Below are 22,727 nucleotides of genomic sequence, written 5' to 3' on the forward strand. Positions count from 1 at the left end.
CCCTCTGTAATGTCATCATTATTGTTGCATTAAAAGGAGAGCTGTCAGAATGGAGTTATGTCCATTATTACACGCTGCCTTTGGGGCACATAAACTAGACTGTTTTATCTTTGTTGGTTTTAACTCGCTGCCTGCTCAACCATCCTTCTCCTTCTACTACCCAACTGTTTTCAGCTGTCGCATCCTACTCTCTCCCCCTAAGAAGTTAGATATTGTCCCTCAACCTGTCTTGCCTCTGTGGCTGGGGTCCTGCTTCAAATCAGGATGGATCTTTAACCATCAATCAAGGTGGCCCATCACGTGATCGTAAGTGTGGCCCCGGCCAGGCACTGTTGCTGACATGTCCTCAGGTGACGTGACCAGGCCAGACACAGGCCCTGAATCTGTCATGACTTCCAGGTTCACTCCTTGAGAGCCAAAGCCTTCAGCCCACATCATGCCCAGCCCCAGCTACCCTACCCTACCCTACCCTCCAAAGGCTAACCTTCAAGGTTTCTCCTTGGAGCATGGTTATTTCAGCTTTAGTTCAATTTCCTGTTAAATTTTCAATCCCAGCTACATTCATTATCTCTAAAATAGTTTTATCTTGATAGTCACAATGGACAGACAACTTGCATTAAATATTTCACGAAGCAACAGGAAAGATTTCCCTCAACTCATACCAAGCAATTCTTTAAAATTTTGTTTTACTGTTTTTGCAACTTTGGACATTTTGCCCATGGCAAAAATAATGGTGTTAGTTAGGTTCCTAGTCTAGTTCATAAACGCCTACTTAACCTATTATGTCTCCAAACAATAGTATTAACAGCAGTATTTCAACTGATAAGGCAAAAATAATGGTGTTAGGTTCCTAGCCTAGTTCATAAAAGCCTACTTAACCTATTATGTCTCCAAACAATAGTATTAACAACAGTATTTCAACTGATAAGGAACCTCCTTGGGGTAGGGCTTGACTTTTACTGCATTTGAAATATAAATACAGAATAAGTCATTGATAGTATTTTTGGTGATCTGTACTCAGAAGAACACCCCTAATTGGCAAGAGGATAAACAGGGAGGACACTAAAGCTGTTCTGTAGAACAGAAACAGATGCATGTCCACCTCGGTAAGAGACTTCTCCAGATTAGCTACTGGGAGGACAAAAGGCAGTTTCAGTCCTTCCAAAGTGAAAATGTATATTAGGACCGAGTTGTCAAATCTCCTTTACTCACTAACCTTTTAAAAACAGTGCTTTCACAGACATTTCATTTCTTTCTACAAAAAGCCCCAGGAAGCTTATACACACACTCTTTGTCTCCTTTTACAATTTCTGAAAGATAGAAAAGGTACCTTAAATGGTCTGAAAAGCAGATACAGCTCCCGAGGTTTGATATCCAGAGGGAGACCACTGACAAAGAGAGTCCGGACCTAGAAGATAAATACAAGAAGTGATCATGGGAGTGGACAGTCACAGAATAGCTCACCTGAAATCCCCCAAACACATTTCTTCAAATACTCCTCAACTCCTACCTAATTCGTGCTCTTTCCATGACACAATGACTGCTCTAATGTTAAGATGCCATTAAGCCAATTCTTGAGTAGCCCTGTGTGATTCATCAGAGTGAGTCACTTCTAGCAGATTTAAACGCACAAACTGACTTCTTTCCTAGCCATTGCCTGGTTCTAAAAATGTGAAGGGAAAAGAGGGTCCATAGGGCTTCCCTGGTGGCGCAGTGGTTGGGAGTCCCCCTGCCGATGCAGGGGATGCGGGTTCGTGCCCCGGTCCGGGAAGATCCCACATGCCGCGGAGCGGCTGGGCCCGTGAGCCATGGCCGCTGAGCCTGCGCGTCCGGAGCCTGTGCTCCGCAACGGGAGAGGCCACAACAGGGAGAGGCCCGCGTACCGCAAAAAAAAAAAAAAAAGAGGGTCCATAATTAAAACATTAGCTTAAGGAAAACAAAAATGTCATGAGGACAGTAAATCTACCACTCCCCTCCGCTCTAATCAAATGAACACAGAATGTGCTTCAAAAATACAACTGAACCAATTTTTTTGTCCTACTTTGTCTTGTCATTGCTTCCCTCATTGGCATTGATAATTACAGTAATTTTAATAAATGTAGAAGTTTATTAAGCAATTGAAATGTGTCTAAATAGTAGCCAAATGCATAACCCTGTGTCTGTTCAGTTCTGAAACAGCAGGGCAGACTTGGCTGTACCGTAAGGGCTACGGTACAAAATACGTACTTAATGTGTGCTAAAATACAGAACACAGATGACATTTCCAGCTGGGAGGATCAGAGTAAACGTGTGGGCATCTGAATGGAAACTTCAAGGACAGGTAGGATTTTACCACATAGATATAAAAAGGTGAGGTGGGGAAGAGGCACAGGCAGATAAAAAGCATTAACCAAGGCAATGAAGAGGGGGATGACAGCGCAGTGGATTCTGGGAGAAGGGGAGCCAAAAGTGAACAGGTAGTGGAAGATCAAACCGAGGGGGGATGACGTCATCGGCTCAGGAATATGGTCTTGATTCAATAGGCAAGGAGTAAACACTGAATCATCATCACTACCACATTTTGGTTCTACTTATTTTAGTGAGTCTTTAGTCAGACCCACCCCCCAGCTTTGAGATATAGTTGACACATAATATTAAGTTTCAAATGTACTTTTTGACCTAATAAACTTTTATGTACATTTCAAAATGCTTACCACTACAGCATTAGCTAACGCCTCCATCACACCACAAAATTACCATTTCTCTTTTTGAGATGAGAACACTTAAGCGCTCCTCTCAGCGACTTTCAAGTACACCTATAATGCAGTACCTTAAATATACTTACAATACTGTGCATTAGATTCCCCAAAACTTGCTCAGCTTCTAACTGGAAGCCTGTATCCTTAGGTCAACGTCTGCCCATTTTCCTCACCCTCCAGATCCAGGGAACTAACTACTCTGTTTTTATGAGTTCGGTTTCACCCCCATGTTTTCTATTCCTCTTCTCTACTCAAGCTGATACAACATGATCGAGTTTCTCATTAGAAATCACGTTACTACTCAAAGGAAAAAAAAAAAAAAATCAATGCTCAGTTGTAATGCCATTTGCATGTAGGTGTACAATAAACACTACGATCAAGTAAACAGCCCCAGAATCATGACTGCCTTTTTATTATTTGCTTCTTTATATCTTAGACAGCTTTATTGAGGTATAATTGACACATAAACTGTACATCTTGCTTTACAATACGTTTTGACATATGTATAACCTGTGAAACCGTCACAGCAATCAAGATAATGAACATATCCATCACCCCCAAAAAAGTTTCCTTATCTCATGCTCCTTTAATCTTCCTTCTACCTTGTCCTACTATCCTCATCCCCACGCAATCACTCATCGGCCTTCTGTCACTACAGATTAGTATGTATGTTCTAAAGTTTCATACAAATGGAGCCATAAAGTAGGTATCCTTTTTCGTCCGACTTCTTTCACTTTAGCATAATTATTCTGAGATTCATCCACAGTGCTGCATGTAACAATAGTCTATTTTTATTTCTGAGCAGTATTCTGTGGTATGAACACTCACAGTTCATTTATCCATTCACTTGTTTATGAGACATCAGGGTTATCTCTCGTTTTTTGGCTTTTACAAATAAAATGACTATGAACGTTCATGTATCGATTTGTACAGGTCTTTGTGTGGACATATGTTTTCTTTCTTCTTGGATAAGTAGCTGAAAATGGAATAGCTGGATGATATGGTAGGTATATGCTTCAACTTTTAAAAAACTGCCCTTCAATTCCTTGTTTTACAGCCTAGAACATGATAAATGTTCTGTGTGTATGTAAAATAAATGAATATTCTGTTGCTGTTGGGTATAGTGTTTCATACATTTCAATTAAGGTCAAGTTTGTTGTTCAGTATACCTTTTGCCTCCCCCTTCTCTCTCAACTTTGCCAGTGATAAACACTCTTTCCACAGAACTTTCTTTATCAAAGCTGCTAAGGCTGAATTACTGACAACTGCCGAAGACATGCACAAGGGAATTCTGCTATCCTGCGCACCCTCTCTGCTATCCACATCCCTCTTCCCACGTTCCAGAAAGTGAACACCATGTGTTCTACTTGGCGGCTCCGGCCACGACAACCTGGATAGAGAAGGAATCCCAGCTTCCACTCATTCAGATTTTGTTGAGTGCCCATTGTATCTGGCACTATGCCAGGTGGTGAATGGATTACATAGAGTTCCATGGAAATAATGATAAGCAGATCCTGTGTTTTAATCACTGTAGTACCATTTGTCCAGCAGGAAAGCTTAGCCATGTGACAGGTATCAATTAGGATCTGGGGAGTTAACTCAGGAAATCAACTATCATTTCTAGCACTATTCTAAAGAAAAAGGCTTTAGAAACTTGCAAGTCAAACAATTTATCAAAAAAAAAAAAAACCAATAGAAATCTGGGAGTTAAATGAAAGATTACTTGATATAAATTAAGGTTCATCTACATCCATAAAATGTATTATGCAACCAATAAAAATTATGTTCAAGGAAAAAGTACATTCAGTTTTATTCTACAGAACAAAAAGCCAACACATGTATGTATATGGAAAGGGGGAAAAATACACCGTAGTATATGCCAAAAGGTTTATATCTACATTACTTAGTCCTGAATGGTGGAATAATAAGTGATTTTTCTTTTTTCTTTTTGGCTGTGCCATGTGGCACGCGGGATCTTGGTTCCCCGACCAGGGATTGAACCCATGCCCCCTGCAATGCAAGCACAGAGTCTTAACCACTGGACCTCCAGCGAAGTCCTAATAAGTGATTCTGATATTTTTTATTAGCTTATTTGTATTTTCTATCTTTCTATAATAAGCATGTTTTAGAGACTATAAATGTATTGTTAGGCTGAGAACAGCCTACATTTTTTTATTACTTTATTTAGGAAACCATAAATAATGTCAATATTTGTATCAATAAAAATTGTGAAGTTTATAAACTTTTTTATATATTTCAGAATTAGAAGATTCTTATCTCAGTATCTCAACAAAAAAAACCTGTTAAACATTAAAAAAACAACCAAAAAAACCCCACTGAACTGATAGGCCTAAATTTGCCTCTCGCCCATGCATTAAAAAGAGACTCAAGGCCACTCTGTTTTGTTCATCAAATTAGAGGCAACTAAGATGTCTGACACTTTATTTATACATGGACACGAATTACATTTCCTAGAATCTAGTGAAGCCCATTATTGTCTCAGAAACCTGCCAAGACATCTTATCTCTCAATGAAGAGCTATTCTCTCCTCTGACAGAACAGATAGACTGGCTAGGAAAAATAACTCTTAAATACTTACATTATGAAGTTATGAGGACAACTAAAGGTCTCTTAAATCCAAATGCTTGGAATCTATGTGTTCTGAATCCTTTCTAGACCTCCTCAGACTGGGAAACTTCATTAAGTTAAAAAAAAAAAAAAAATCACTGATAGTGAATGGAAAAAAAACCCTCTTCCTGAATATCTAATTCATGCTTTTCTATGGTAACTGGGACCTAAAATCACGGGGATGTTTTAAAACATTTTAGTTTCCCTACTCTTCTCACCACCACTCGTTTTATCTGAGCCATTAAATAGTAAAGCACTTCTGGGTTTTGCCTTTGCTATGTCTATGGAAATCGCAAAGGTTAGACATGATTTTTTTTTTTTGGCCGTGCCGTGCGGCATGGGGGATCTTCGTTTCCCAACCAGGGATTGAAACCACGCCCCTGGCAGTGGAAGCGGGAGTCCTAGCCACTGGACCACCAGGGAAGTCCCTAGACATGATTTTTTTTTTTTTGAGAATCGATTGTTTAATCCACATTGATTGATAGTAAATCAAACAGATGAGAGGAAAAAGGCAATCTAATTCTGAATTTAATTGGCCATTCGGTTTAGTCAAATACCATGTGACTACACGTGTGGACATGTAAAAGACATCTGCTCTGTCTGCTGGATTCCCTGATAGCCAGCAGTGCCGGGCAACAGCCTCTGCCTGAGGGCAGAAATACGTGCAGAGAGCCCCGAGTATATGCCCACCAACAGTGCAGGAGGGTTCCCTTTCCTAGACACGATTCTTGCTTGCAGGGAGCTTACTGTCACTGAAGGAATATGCAGCTTTCTGTGACAAGAGGAAGCTTAGCTCATTCACAGAGTAAACAATTAGAACCCAAACAATGAGATCAAAGTTTAAGAGACATGTAAGATCCATGATCAAATACTCAGAAAAAAGCGCCCCAAAACAAATGAATGATGCCAAATGAACTTTGTCGCAGGTCAATCGTCTTCCAGGGCAACCCTTAATCTAACAGCATTGTCTATGGACACAGATGTGCCTGGCACTACGCCTTTAGCATTGCAGATGTCTACTTTATCAGACACATGGGGAAACACATTTCTCAGTCAAGGACACAACATGCCTCATAGAAGTTCAAGATGTGAAGCTGCTGACAGCTCTGTCCCAAAGGGACGCTAATGGATTCTATGGATGTACCTCCAACTTCATTTCTACCCCAACAGGATTGAAAGAATAAATGCTAGGAGAAATCGTCCTGTGCGGGTCAGTTAGAGCAAAGGCCTTCTTGGCTCAGCCATTATCAACCATTCCTGCAGAGGCCACAGTTACATTTTGGATGACACCAGCTGTGCGTTCTTAAATGGCACTGCCAGCTCCCACGGGGAAAGACGAGCCACACTTCAGTGACTGACTTCTAAACTCTAATTCAGTAAGTAAAGTCACTGTGTCCGTCTTGGGCTTTCCTGGACAGAAAGGCCAAAACAGGCCCTGAAATGGAAACGCCCTCCCTTTAACAAAGAACACGCATGATCTTGTAGGTAATCTAGACATTAAAATAAAAACCGATAGACAAATGCTTGTTAAATTCAGTATATAATTTCAGTAGAGAATAATCATGCACACTTTTCAGTAAGCGGCCACAGCCAGTAAACACACAGTGTCCCAAGACTATGGGCATTTTCTGTGGACATTTTAATCGTTTGTAAAAAAAGGTCTGAGACATCATCTCTAGCTGCTATGAGCTGACGTCTTGAGGTTCCTCTTAAATCCTAGGATTGGGAAAGGCACCTTCACATTTTCTAATGACTCATGAATAACTGTATAATCATTTATTTGAAATATCCTAAAACCCATGGGGGTGCTTCTGTGATCATCTATCCTCTGCAAACTTTCTCTCCACCTATCCACATTCTCACACATACAAATGTAGACTCCTAAAAGCAGCTTTCAAATGTGTTGTATGTTTAAATCATTCTTTTGGTGTAACTGTTTTTTGAAACATATGCAAGTGGATTCCCAGGTAAGATCTTGCAGTGGGCATTTTAGAGGGTGAAAGTGCTTTTCTGAGTAGTGTGTAGCACAGTCCTAAGCACACAGTATAAAATTTTCCCTTGATTTTAGAAGTCTGCAGAGTAACATTGTATTCATGGGAAACAGTAAGTGTTTGCTTGTCAACGCCTCTGGTGATGACATGGCAAACAAAATGAGGTGATCATACTTCCCAGTCACAATCATATCAGTACAGTTACAACATCAAATGATAAACACTCGTGTGACAAAAAGTCAGAAAAAATTAACGTTGTAAGAGACAGAAATTTAGATGAGAAATGAGACAAAAAGCAAGGGAGAAAAATGAAAAACAGACTGAAATCACATAAAAATCGCAGACATAAAAAGTCATAAACAGACCACAGAAAATTCAGGACTGTACACCTATTAACAAGGAGAGAACGATCAGGACATGGGAAACAGTAAAATCACATTTCTACTAATGACGACTGAAACGTACTTTTTGTTTGCTTAAATAAGTCCAAGTTCAAAGGTAAATGAGTAATTCACAAAAAGTTTGAGAAAATGCTCAAACTCTTGCACATTTAAAATGGTGAGTAGATATCCTTATCTACTGATATAGAACAAGGTTTCTGATTATTAAGTAAAAAAGCAAACACCAGAAATTGCCCATAATCCCACTAATTCTTTCAGTGTTTTTAAGTACATGCGCAGGTAAAAAAAAAAAAGGTACTAAAAGAATATATAATGCATTAACTATTAAATTAATAATGGGGAGGGAAGGTGGGATTACAAAGAACTTTCATTTTATATGTTTGTACCCTCTGGCATTTAACTATTTATAAGCATAAACTATTTCTTAAAAAAGAACAAACACAAGCCCAAACAGATCTCCTTTCTTTGAAAATATAAACCTTGGGTCCTTCCCATCCACTTTTGTCCTTAGAAATTCTCATTTTCTGCCTGTCTTTGCTCCAAAGGGACAAACTTGATCTAGTAGAAATACACATTTACGTAACTTGCTTCACATTTCTATTCTGACCGTCAGTGAGTGTTTCTTTGTACTTACTCTAAAAATAAAATCGAACCCAAAAAAGGGCACTAGTGACTCTAAGCTAAGGCCCTAGGCGCAGGAGCCTTCATCCTAGCTTCAGGCAAAGGGGTGTTCTTGCTTTGTGATCAACCTACTTCTCACTAGGACAAGAACAGAGGAATCACTACTCACTTTCCAACATCCAAGAAGTGCCTTATCTCTTGAGACCATGAAATAAACGTGGTTTCAGGGGCAGAGAAGTTAAAAAGAGCTCCACGTATGTGTGGCAGTATAAGTCCCATAGAGCTGGGTTGTTTAAACACACGAGGCTGGGGCAGGGGATCTGCGTGTTCCAGAGCCCTGTAAGTTTTACACTCTGGTTAAATAATAATAAATTATTTTATTCTTTTTAAATAAAGTGTAAGTAGATTTAGTTCTTTGCTTATTCTATAAGCACCAGCTGAAAACCCAAACTGCAAGACTGAACCACACTGAGGACTGCTGGTCCTCTCAGTTCCAAAGAAGGCTTTGCTGGCCTGCTATGATTTCCCATTCGTATCTTTTTTTTAAAAATACATTTATTTATTTTGTCTATTTTTGGCTGCGTTGGGTCTTCGTTGCTGTGCACGGGCTTTCTCTAGTTGCGGCGAACAGGGTCTATTCTTTGTTGCGGTGCATGGGCTTCTCATTGCGGTGGCTTCTGTTGTTGCCACCGGGCTGTACGGGCTCTAGTGCACGGGCTTCAGTAGTTGTGGTGCACGGGCTTAGCTGCTCAGCAGCATGTGGGATCTTCCCGGACCAGGGCTCGAACCCATGTCCCATGTATTAGCGGGCGGATTCTTAACCACTGCGCTACCAGGGAAGTCCTCCCATTCGTATCTTGCCACCACAGAAATGGATTACCACAATCATTAAAATGGCCTGCCAGGTATTTAATTCTGGTTGCAGCTCAGCAGAAACTGACCAGCCTTTGGTCAAGCTCCAGTTTCTTCTTGGCATTGGCTTCAAATTGGACAGGTGGTCAAGTTCCTTTTTCCTGACAATGGCCCCCTACTGGACTTAAAGACTTGCTCCTTTTCTAGCCCTGAGAAAGTATGTTTTGGTTCAGGAGGCCAGGTTGCTACAGACACCAAGGACTGACTAACCATAAGATAAAAGGGCCACTAAGCTGTTGTTATGGACTCCCAGCTTCGTTTTAGCTTTAAATGGATAATTGTTCTATCCTTTCTAAAGAAAAAAGCCACATAATTACCCACAATGCACGACTCCCTAGTTTTGAGGGATCCACTAGTGTTTGCCCCAAGTGCTATTCAGTTGGATATCCTATCTGTATAACTAAATTGATAGCTTTATTTAAGGCCCATGGAAACCAGGGTCCCCCTTTGCCAAGGTGATCAGAAAGTTTCCACTAACTTATGAGGTAAAGGAGGAAGACTCAGGGGAGAACATAGTGAAGAAAGAGAAACATCACGTTTCATAAACTCGTATGTACAGGGCTCAGAAAATGGACAGAGAACTGGGCCACAAGTTAGCACTAGGTACACCATGCTTCTACTTTCATTCTGGAGGATTACCCCAGTCCAACCCAATATCAATTTAAAATCAGTTGGTCTCAAAATCTCACCTTGATAGGACTTCTTAAAACCAAAGTCTAATCTAGGCCATTCCTCACATCTGTTATATTTTTAAAAGGATAAGACAAATCAAGAATTTCTAGGGTTTGAAACTGCCCAAGTATAGGCAGAGGTGTCTGTACACATAAGCGCTTAACCTCATTAAGAAATTTTCTTAGTGCTGTCAGAGACAAAGAGAGGTGGGTACCAGAGGCAAATTAGGAATTCAGGGTCTGAATTAGCCTAGATAGGAAACTAGATTTATATATATATGTATGTGGGGGGGGGGGTGCGCGTGCGCGCAAGTGAGAACTTAGCCACATTATTAAGAAATTCACTGAGTGCTGTCAAACACAATATATGGTTGTCAAGTCCTTCGAGTTCAACAAGAAGTTACTTATAAAGGTAGGAAGCTTTACCCTTTAACACCCCACCATGGATTCTCCAAGTTCCTTTAGTCAATTTTCTGATGGCTTATTCTGTTTTAACACTGGTTAACCCATGGAAGCGTACTCTTTATCCAATTACACTGCACTGTTTACATTGCTAAAACATGAAGATTTTTCATTGGATACGTTATCCAGTACATTATAAACAGAAGTTTGCATTCTGATGCCCCAAAGTGCAGTTACCCTTAGGGTTTTTTAATCCTATAGTGTACCCTAAAATTGTATGTCAAAAAGATCCCTTGGGCTACCCATAATACAGACTATTCCATGGCCTAACAAAATGAAATATAAGACAAGAATATACAGAAATATTATCAAAATTCTAAGACCTCTCTCTCTTTCTCTTTCGGCAGAGTTTGGGTGACTGTGATTGTCATTTTACAAAGCAGATCTCTTGGGGAAAAAAAATTTTTTTACTTCATTTTACTCCTCCCAAACTCAGAGGAAAACTATCGCAGATAGCACAGGGTTCTTCATAGTCACTTAAAGTACTGGAAAAAATTAGCAGGGGCAAGATTATGGTCCTAACACTGCCCAGGGGTCTAATGCATTTATTGCTTTTGATATCAGTAGTGGACAAACTCCATCTGAGGAAGTTGATCCCACTGTCAACTTTAGTTCACAATGCATTCTAAATAACCACCCACAATGCACCATAGTTCTAACAACTACAGAAGGTGTGAGAACTGCAAAACTAAAAGGCTATGGGAAAAATGTTTGCTTCCCAATGTTTAGTCATGGGAAACTACCCAATATACACCTTGAAATTCTTTGCTGCTAGGTCAGTACACCTTCAAAATCAAAGTTCTTCCCCACACGACAGTGGTGAGCATCCCAGTACTTAGCAGTAGATGCTAAGTATCTACAGAATGAACTAAATGAGTGAATCTAAGTATTAAGTCACAGTACTAGGAGTGAGGCATAAAAGAGGCAAGTAACCCATAAATATCCAGTTGTGAATGAGTATGAAGAAGTGAAGTCACTGTGACTTTTTAATGTGTACTCAGGAGATGAAGTACTCAAGGCAGTAAAGCATATGTAGTAAAAACAAAATGAAACAACAAAAAAAAAAGAAAGACAAAGAAAAGGAGTCACATGAGCCAGGCTGCTGAGACTTAAACCCTACTTCTCCAACTAGCTATGCACCTTGGACCAGTCACTTAACTTCTCCATTCACAAGTTTCCTCATCTGGAAAATCGAGACAACACTGGTAACCCAGGTGTGGCAGTTTTAAATTATGTCCAGAAAATCTTTGACACTCCTCCATTCATAACGTAGAACTTAATTCCTTTCCCCTTCAGCACGGGCTTCACTTAGTGACTCACTTCTAATGAAAAGAATATGGCCGAAGTGACACTGTGTGACTTCTAGCAACTGGGTAAAAAAAGGCACTATGGGCTTCCCTGGTGGCGCAGTGGTTGAGAGTCTGCCTGCCAATGCAGGGGACACGGGTTCGAGCCCTGGTCTGGGAGGATCCCACATGCCGCGAAGCAACTAGGCCAGTGAGCCACAACTGCTGAGCCTGCGCATCTGGAGCCTATGCTCCGCAACAAGAGAGGCCGCGACAGTGAGAGGCCCGCGCACCGCGATGAAGAGTGGCCCCCGCGTGCCACAACTAGAGAGAGCCCTCGCACAGAGACGAGGACCCAACACAGCCAAAAATAAATATAAATAAAAAAAGGCACTGTGACTTCTTCAGTAGAAAACTCTCTTGAATCATTCACTATGGGTGAAGCCAGGCACCATGTCATGAGGATATCCAAGAAGCTCTATGGGGAGGGCTACATGATGATGGACCAAAAGCTACACAAGCAAGTCGTCCTGGAAGCAGATTTTCCAGCCCTAACCAAGTCTTCAGATGACTGCAGCCCCAGCTAAAAATGTCTTGAGGTTTATCAATTTTGTTTATCTTTTCAAAGAACCAGCTTTTAGTTTCATTGAACTTTTCTATTGTTTTGTTTCTGTTTCATTTATTTCTCCTCCGATTTTTATGATTTCTTTCCTTCTGCTAACTTTGGGTTTTGTTTGTTCTTCTTTCTTTTGTTGCTCTAGGTGTAAGGTTAGGTTGGAAAGAGGGCTCAAATCAATAAAATGAGAAATGAAAAAGGAGAAGTTACAACGGACACCACAGAAATACAAAGGATTATAAGAGACTACTACAAGCAACTATATGCCAATAAAGTGGACTACCTAGAAGAAATGGACAAATTCTGAGGAAGGTACAATCTCCCAAGACTGAACCAGGAAGAACTAGAGAATATGAACAGACCAATCACAAATACTAAAATTGAAACTATGATTTAAAAACTTCCAACAAACAAAAGTCCAGGACCTGATGGTTTCACAGGTGAATTCTATCAAACATTTAGAAAAGAGTTAACACCTATCCTTCTGGAACTCTTCCAAAAACTTGCAGAGGAAGGAACACTCCCAAACTCATTTTTTGAGGCCACCATCACCCTGATACCAAAACCAGACAAAGATACCACAAAAAAAAGAAAATTACAGGCCAACATCACTGATGAACACAGACCCAAAAATCTTCAACAAAATACTAGCAAACCGAATTCAACAGCACACTAAAAGGGGCATACACCATGGTCAAGTAGGATTTATTCCAGTGGTGCAAGGATTTTTTCATTGTCTGCAAATCAATCAGTGTGATACACCACATCAACAAATTGAAGAATAAAAACCATATATATGATCATCTCAATAGATGCAGAAAAGGCTTTTGACAAAATTCAACACCAATTTATGATAAAAAACGCTCCAGAAAGTGGGCATAGATGGAACATACCTCAACATAATAAAGGCCATATATGACTAACCCACAGCTAACAACATGCTCAACAGTGAAAAGCTCAAAGTATTTCCTCTAAGATCAGGAACAAGACAAGGATGTCCACTCTTGCCACTTCTATTCAACATAGTTTTGGAAGTCCTAGCCATGGCAGTCAGAAAAGAAGAAGAAATACAAGGAATCCAAATTGGAAAAGAAGAAGTAAAACTGTCATTGTCTGCAGATGACATGACACTATACATAGAAAATTCTAAAGATGCTACCAGAAAACTACGAGAGCTCATCAATGAATTCAGTAAAGTTGCAAGATACAAAATTAATACACAGAAACCTACTGCATTTTTATACACTAACAATGAAAGTTCAGAAAGAGAAATTAAAGAAACAATTCCCTTTACCAGCACATCAAAAAGAATAAAATACCTAGGAATAAATTTACCTAAGGAGGCAAAACACCTGTACACTGAAAACTATAAGATGCTGATGAAAGAAATAGAAGATGATACAAACAGATGGAAAGATATACCATGTTCTTGGATTCGAAGAATCAATACTGTCAAAATGACTATACTACCCAAGGCAATCTACAAAGTCAATGCAATCTCTATCAAATTACTATGGCATATTTTTTTTTAACAGAACTAGGACAAAAAAAGAAAATCTTAAAATTTGTAATGGAGATACAGAAGACTCCGATTAGGCAAAGCAATCTTGAGAAAGAAAACCGGAACTGGAGGAATCAGGCTGACTTCCGACTATACTACAAAGCTACATTCATCAAAAGAGTATGGTACTGGCATAAAAACTGACATATATATCAGTGGAACAGGATAGAAAGCCCAGAAATAAACCCATGCACATAGGGTCAATTAATCTACAACAAAGGAGGCAAGACTATACAATGGAGAAAAGACAGTCTCTTTGATAAATGGTGTGGGAAAACTGGACAGTTACATGTAAAAGAATGAAATTAGAACATTCTTTAACAGCATACACAAAAATAAACTCAAAATGGATTAAAGACCTAAATGTAAGACCAGATCCTATAAAACTCTCAGAAGAAAACATAGGCAGAACGCTCTTTGACATAAATCACAACAAAATCTTTTTTGATCCGTCTCCTAGGGTAATGGAAATAAAGACAAAAATAAACAAATGGGACCTAATTAAACTCAAAAGCTTTTGCACAGCAAAGGAAACCATAAACAAAACGAAAAGACAATCCACAGAATGGGAGAAAATATTTGCAAAGGATGGGACTGACAAGGGATTAATATCCAAAATTTGCAAACAGGTCATGCAGCTCAATATCAAAAAACAAACAAACAAACAAAGAACCCAATGAAAAAATGGGCAGAAGGCCTAAACAGACATTTCTCCAAAGAAGACATACAGATGGCCAGGAGGCAAGTGAAAAGATGCTCAACATCGCTAAGTATTAGATAAATGCAAATCAAAACTACAATGAGATATCACCTCACACCAGTCAGAATGGCCATCATCAAAAAGTCTACAAACAATAAATGTGGGAGATGTGGAGAAAAGGGAACCCTCCTACACTGTTGGTGGGAACGTAAATTGGTACAACCACTATGGAAACAGTATGGAGGTTCCTTAAAAAACTAAAAAAAGAGCTACCATATGATCCAGCAATCCCACTCCACAGTATGTGTATATATACACACAAACACACACACACACACACATATACACAGTATATATCCAGAGAAAACCATGGTTCAAAAGGATACATGCACCCCAATGTTCACTGTTCGCTGTTTACAATCACCAAGACATGGAGGCTACCTAAATGTCCACCGACAGATGAATGGATAAAGAAGATGTGGTACATATATACAATGGAATATTACTCAGCCATTAAAAAGAATGAAATAATGCCATTTGCAGCAACATGGATGGACCTGGAGATTATCATACTAAGCAAAGTAAGTCAGAGAAAGACAAATATCATATGATACCACTTATATGCAGAACCTTAAAAAAAAAAGATACAAATGAACTTACAAAACAAACTCACAGACTTAGAGAACGAACTTATGGTTACCAGGGGGAAAGGGTGGTGGTGGTGGGAAATAGATTGGGAGTTTGGGACATGTACACACTAGTATATTTAAAATAGATAACCGACAAGGACCTACTGTATAGCACAGGGAAAAAAAATGTTTCGAGTCCACCCTCATGAGAGATCCTGAACTAGATGCACCTAGCTAAGCATCCTAGATTCCTAACCCTTAGAAACTGAAATAATAAATGTTCATTCTTTAAGCTGCTAAATTTGGGGGTAATTCTTTACACAGAGTTGTCACTATGATTAAATAAGCTAAATAAAGAGTTCAGTGCCTGGTTCACAGTAAGGGCTCAGAAAATGTTACCTATATTAAGGTGGGTTACAACAATCAAAAAGGAAATGTATTTTCATGCTCCAAAGGCAACTCTAAGAGAGGCTGCAACTGACAGTACTATCACACAACCGTTATACAAGGCTTAAAGTGGACAAGACAGGAAATAAAAATATGTTTACAGAGCAAAAGAAACTAACAAGTTAAACTAGAAGTACTGTCCAAATTATGAATCCCAACAGTGTGGCTCAAAGTCCCTTCACTACCCTCTTTCTCCTCTTTAGAAGGCCATGAGTACATCACATTCTGACCAGCAGCCCAGCCTCCTGCTATTAATGCATCCTCCTAGACTCCTTTTCTCCTTCCTTTCTTTCTTGTTCAGCTCCCATCACATCAGGAAGTTCTCTTTTCATTCTATTTCTGAGATTGAAAAAAAATCAAGTCTGATAGGTTCAAGCATTCCTATCAAAGAAAAGTAGTAAGGAAAAGGAAAAGTAATAAGGAAAAAGAATGTTAACAAATTGTGAAGTGGTATTAGGCAAATCATCGGTCTCTAAAATCTTTAAACTTGGACATAGTTGTTATAAAGCAGAAACTAACACACCATTGTAAAGCAATTATACCCCAGTAAAGATGTTAAAAAAAAAAAAAAAAAAAAAACTTGGACATAGTAACACCTGCCTTCTTCCTACTTACTTTAATGGTAAAATTAAAAGTAGGAGCTAACTTCTTGATTAAGTATTAATATTCAAAGTATATTAGAAGTACATTTTATTCAATTTCATAACACTTGATCTATTTAATTACTACTTTTTATTGGAGATAATGTTAGCTACATTATACATTGATTAATGTCCACAACTCATTAAATTATCCATTTGATTAATATTCACATCAGACTGTATCATCTCATAGGACATAAAAATAATGACAATACTGTGCTGGTGAGGATGTGGGGAAAGCGAATCTCTCATTCACACTGCTGGTGGGAATGTAAAAAGGTACAACCACCTTAGAAAATATTACCGTTTGGCAAGTTCTTTCCCAACTAAAGGTAACAATTACCATATAACCTAGTAATTGCATTCTTGGGCAATTATCCCAGAGAAGAACTTATGTTCACACAAAAAAACCTGTACACAAGCATTCACAGATGCTTTATTCATAACAGCCAAGAACTGGAAATAAGCCAGATGTCGTCCAATGGGGGAATGGTTAAACAAACTGTGGTATACCAGTATCCATGGAATACCACTCAGCAATAAAAAACTGTTAACACAAATAAGTTGGATGAAACTCAAGGGAATTATGTTTAGTAAAAAAAAAAAGAAAAAAAAAAAAAAACAGCAATTCCTAAAGGTTACGTACTACACAATCCCATTCATTTAACATTCTTGAAATGACAAAATTCTAGAGATGGAAAACCGATGAGTCTGTGAAAGTCAGAGACAAAGAGGGAGTGAGGGGTGAGAAGGAAGGTGTATATTACAAAGGCAATTACAGGGATCCGTGTGGTGATGGGACTGTTCCACATCTTAACTGTGGTGGTGGATACACAAACATACACGTGGGATAAAAATGCATAGAACAAAACACGTACATGTAAAACTCGGGAAATCTAAATAAAATGAGTGGATTGTATCACTGTTAATTTCTTGGTTGTGATATGGTGCTACAGTTTTGTAAGATGTTATCATTAGGGAAAACCAGGCAAAGGGCACACAGGATCTCTCTGTATTACTTCTTAGAACTGTATGTGAACCTACAATTATCTAAAAGTAAGTTTAAACAAATTTAAGTGTATATTTTTTAAAACTTTGACATAAATAATTATATAAACATCAGTCAAGAGACTTACATCAGTTGGTAAAACTAGCCAGTGAAACTATATGGTTATGGATTCACATGCATTTCTATTTTAAAGTACTATCAGAAGAAGACCGGTATTTTTCCTATTAAATTTTTAATTGATAAGATTCCATATTGTAAAAGTCATTAGAATGAAACAAATGTGACTTTTTTAAAAAAAGAGTGTATTGGGCTTCCCTGGTGGCGCAGTGGTTGAGAGCCCACCTGCCGATGCAGGGGACACGGGTTCGTGCCCCGGTCCGGGAAGATCGCACATGCCGCGGAGCGGCTGGGCCCATGAGCCATGGCCGCTGAGCCTGCGCGTCCGGAGCCTGTGCTCCGCAACGGGAAAGGCCACAACAGTGAGAGGCCCGCGTACCGCAAAAAAAAAAAAGAGTGTATTTTACTCAATTTATAATGTTCCTGATTTGTTCAATCACTACCTTTTATTGTACTACATATCTTAGCTATATTTTATTATATTATCCATACCTCATTTAAAATTCATCTCATATGATATAGAAAATAAAAATTGCAAATATATAAATTTAAAATATTTTAAACTACTACCAGGTGAAAAACTTGGGAGGGTCACAGAGACTCCCACAGAGCACAGATATATATTATATGCAGGCTATATTTTGTATTAATAGGGCTTTAGGTGAACTTACTAAGAACCACCCACTTTTCTAAACCTATTTCTACATGAGAATTTCAGCCAATATTTGTTTGCATTTAAAATGCCACATGACTGAAATACAAATTTTTAAAATACAGTCTATTCTAGGTTGGCTACCTCCTCTAATTTATAAACTAGTTAGTTTACTGCAAAGCCCAGTGCTTATAACACATTCTTCCAGTAAAAGAGAAAACTTCAATGTTCAAGTTTGGATCACCTCCTAGCTTTTCCAATGGTAGGAATTTTCAATTCTAGAATACATTCTATATACTTAGGCTATGACTTATAATCTCCCAGCCTACTATAGGAACTACCTCTCTAGTGATACATATTTGTTTGATTTGATAACCACCTATAATCATATCTATTTCCCATTTGTGCAGTCATTTCAATCAAGTCAATATTGAGCTTATATATTACTTATGTGTATGTATAATTATGTAAAGGGATGCCGGTCTCAGAACACTTGGCATGACTTACAAGCAGGACTGTATGTATTGGCTGGAAGTACTGAAAGATAAAACAAATGTCAGAAGAGAAACGATGAGGTTTGAGGTTGAGAAATAACTGAGATTAATAAAAGTATAATATATGCTTTCCAAATGGATCTAAAATGTTTCAAAGTTTATTAGATATTTTATCTGGGTTCTCATAGCACTGTAACTTTTCAATTTCTATAATGGAAGGAAAAGACCACTAAATTGAGCCAAGTAATTTAAGTCACATTTCTGCTTCAGAACTAGCTGTTGAGGGCTTGGGCATGAACTCTCTGAGCCTCAGTTTGCTTATTTATACAAGGAAGGTGTGGAATAGTTCATCTCCAGGTTCCATCCCAACTCCAAAGGTATAGTGAAAGGAAAAGAAAGGCTTTTGGTGAAAGCATACTGGGGTCAAAGGACATCAGTCAAGAAGACCTAGTTCTTGCCATTGAGAACCTCTCAATCAAGCCCTTGGAATATATATTTCATTGTTTTTACAAGTATATTTTTTTAATTGTGTGTTTTTATTCACAGTAATAAAGGAGAATGTCATCTTAAGCCACAAATTTAAAGAATTCAGCAGAATTGTTAGCACAAAACAAGGTAAATGGGCTGCAGAGTTACTGATAGATCAAAGAATCTGATGAACCGACAGCAGAACAGTCATGACTGAATCCATCTGTGTTGGTTTTTTCCCTCCTGAGAAAGAGTGACTAAGTAGAGCACAGTGTTTAAGCCCACAAACTCTGCAGGCAGACTGCCTGAACTTGAACCCCAGCTGACACACCTATTAGCTAAATGGTCTTGGACAACACAGTAACCAATTGGAGCCTCGGTTTCCTCACTGGTAACATGGGGGACAGAATAAAACCTACTCCATAGGGTTGCGAAGAAGACTAAATACGTGAATATTTGTAAAGCATATAGAAAAGCACCTGGCACATAGTAAGCATTATATAAGTTTTGGTTAAATAAGTAAATATAACCCTTCAACTGCTATGAGGTAATACTTTTTGCTGGCGGGGCAAAATGAACACTAAAGAATGAAATTATTCAAGTCCAAAACTTAGGACTTCATTTAGCCAAAGATACTTAGAAAAATTACCCATAAAACAGTTTTTCAACAATAGCTATTAAGGAAAAAACATGACCACCGAACAAATTGCATTAAGACACAAATATTCCCTTATTAATACTGAATCTCCAGAGTGAAATGCTGCTGCTCACGCTACCTCCACGCCCTTTCAGGAACTTCTTATAGACTTCCTTTTCAAGGTTTAACGCGTGAATGAAAATATGCATGTATAATACGACATATTTGTAAAGAACACAAAACAGTACTCTTTCCAGAAACCAGCTCTATATTTTCCATTTTGTGAACTTCAAACAGCTCGGGCAGGTTCCAAAACTGTTCTTCTCCAACTGAGGAAGAATTCTCAAAATTGTCAGAACCCGGGGGCATGTGAAGGATCTTTCCTAGTGGACATGACTTGACCTGTCAGTGATCTCCCTGGAACCCAGTGTGCCGTCCAGGCTCTGGGTAGGACACAGGCTGAAATACGCACAGCCAAAACAGTTTTCACAGTGCCAGAGCCTGTGTTCTAATAAGACCAAATAAAGGTACAAGCAACTTTCCAGATTGTGCTGTCCTGTGGTGCCAAAACTTCTCACTCATTCTTCCAAACGGCCACATCTCAGCCATTAAAGGATAACTTATTTGGAACCTCGTGAAAGACGCTCCTAATGTATACATTCTATACAGCAGAATATAAAAACGTCATCAGAAAAATAAAAAACACTGAGCTACAATATACCAATGACTTAAAACCTTTTTAGTGTAGTTAACACTACACATCACATGCAATACACTTTTTTGCTAAGTGAAATGTGTCCCAGGTACTAGGAAACCAGGGAACCTCATCCCTTTAACACTATCCAAGCGTAAGCAGTGCTTAGACAACTGGCCCGTAACTCGCAGATGACCCTGCAAGGCTGGCACAAGCACCATTTTTTTTCCTCCAAATGTCATAATCTGTGCTAGAGAGTGTCCCATTCATCAGAACATAATAAAATTTAAAACTATCAGAAATTTAAAATTTTATTTGCAATGCCATCTTATGGCTCAAAGATGTTAAAAACAGAATATCAGATACACATACACATACATTTGGTTTTGGAAATGAATAAAGACACAAACAAAATTACTGTTTTTCTAACCTCACGATCAGCACTGCTAATAACATGCATCACTTTCTTCCAACTACCTGAAAACAAAATTCCCAAGCCTCTGGCCTTCAAATATTCATAATTATGATTCCTTCCTTTTCTGCAACATTTCTTCCCTAGGCTCTACTAAGTCAGTCTTAACATCCATCATACCCTGCTTGTTCCTGACTGAAAACCTCTTTTTTTTTTTTTTTTTTTTTTTGCGGTACGCGGGCCTCTCACTGCTGTGGCCTCTCCCGTTGCGGAGCACAGGCTCCGAACGCGCAGGCTCAGCGGCCATGGCTCACGGGCCCAGCCGCTCCGCAGCATGTGGGATCTTCCCGGACCGGGGCACGAACCCGCATCCCCTCCATCGGCAGGCAGACTCTCAACCACTGCGCCACCAGGGAAGCCCCCCTCTTCTTCTTTTACAGTTATTCTTTACTTGGGTAGAAGGCTCACTTCTGCACTTAGAAGCCCCAATCAATCAAGTCTCCTTCCTTCTCCAAAGCAGTAGCATTCCGTGCCTGCTTCATTATTTCCTTCCTTCTTCGCTGAACTCCTGTTGCACTGTTTTTAACAAGGTCATATGTCTTATTCTGTCTCTATTTGTTTCACAGGCTTTAGTTAAGTCCTTTCCAATTAAACTATAAATTCCTTGAGAGCAGGCACCTTACCTTATTCACCTATCACTGTAGTCTTGAATTAGGAATCTAAATTTCCTAAGGTTAGGGATCAAAGTTTCCTTCTGAATCTGACATTTACAGATGACACACTCACTTGGGGAAAACCACAACTGGATAGTACTTAAATTATTTCACAGAAATGGTCAGGATCCTAACTGTAAGAGAAGACGACTCCCTTCCTATCTATCCGTCAAAAACAATAATTTAAACCCGTGAAGTGATTTATAAAGTGTAAGAATTTGAGATCCCAAATTAAGTAACATTATCTAATAGTGGATTTACACAAACCAATAAATTCAGTGACTTCTAAGAGAGTACCATTAAGTATTTGATAATTTATTTTTGTTTTAATGCTCAAGACCCAGAATTACTCTAATCCTAAATTAGAGGTCAACACAATTTGTTCCTTTCCAAGAGGAAAGAACCAGCTTTCTTCTGCAAAAATTCAGAAAGGATAGTACATGAACAATTTAATTACAAGAGAAAGAAAGCATAAGTCATTTCTCTAAATAATATAGTAACAATAACAAAAGTTTATCTTAGGTTAAAGCACATTCAAGAGTTAAATGCAAAGGAGCTCTGAGATAAGAGATGACAAATCACATGTTTAAGCAAGCCCCATGCACACACATCTACCCCTCAAGTATTTTACGGTGCTTCATCATTTCACCATCTTACATCTTCAAAACACTTGCCATTTTGATAACATTTTCAAAGGACCATAAGTAGTATGAAATAACGTTAATTTTTAAGTCCTTGAAAAACAGCGTTATGCAGTACTTAGTTATACATATTTCAGTTCTAAACTGGCAATCCCGAGCTACCTTCTTTACTGCTCTCGGGGCAATATATGTTCAAGAAAACATAAGGGACAACAAAAAATATAATCAGAAAGGTAATCTGCTGAGGGAAAGATCAGATAATTCAGTGTTTCTCAAAATATGTCTGATTACAAAGATGTCCAGGGTGTCTTAAAAAATAGGTTGCTGGGATTCTCCCCCAGAAATTGATTCAGTTGATCTGGAACGAGGCTTAGGTGTCTGAACTTTTAAGAAGCAACACAGATGATTTTCCTGTTCAGACACATTTGGGAAACACTGATATAGCAAGTTACCACATCCACAGAAAGGTTTTCTAGTTTTAAAAGAACATACAAAGCAATAGTCAATTATGCTTCCTCCCACTGAGATGAGGTTGTGGCCTTGAAAGCTCCTCACTGCCAAGGGCCATGGGGGCTGCTGGGAAGAA

General features: G+C 38.8%; 1 protein-coding gene across 2 annotated transcripts in view; it reads right to left on the reverse strand.

Moving 5' to 3' along the window:
* RBPMS (RNA binding protein, mRNA processing factor) overlaps positions 1-22,727 on the reverse strand; it is a 187,210-nt gene that overhangs the window by 106,610 nt on the left and 57,873 nt on the right. For both annotated transcript variants that reach the window (XM_029226242.1, XM_029226241.1), the window contains exon 2: positions 1,331-1,408. In XM_029226242.1, coding sequence (XP_029082075.1) covers positions 1,331-1,408 — 78 coding nt within the window. The remainder of the gene's footprint in view (positions 1-1,330; positions 1,409-22,727) is intronic.

Source organism: Monodon monoceros, unplaced genomic scaffold (assembly GCF_005190385.1).
Source record: "Monodon monoceros isolate NGI ecotype Baffin Bay Population unplaced genomic scaffold, NGI_Narwhal_1 Super_Scaffold_17, whole genome shotgun sequence".
Classification (NCBI taxonomy): Eukaryota; Metazoa; Chordata; class Mammalia; order Artiodactyla; family Monodontidae; genus Monodon; species Monodon monoceros.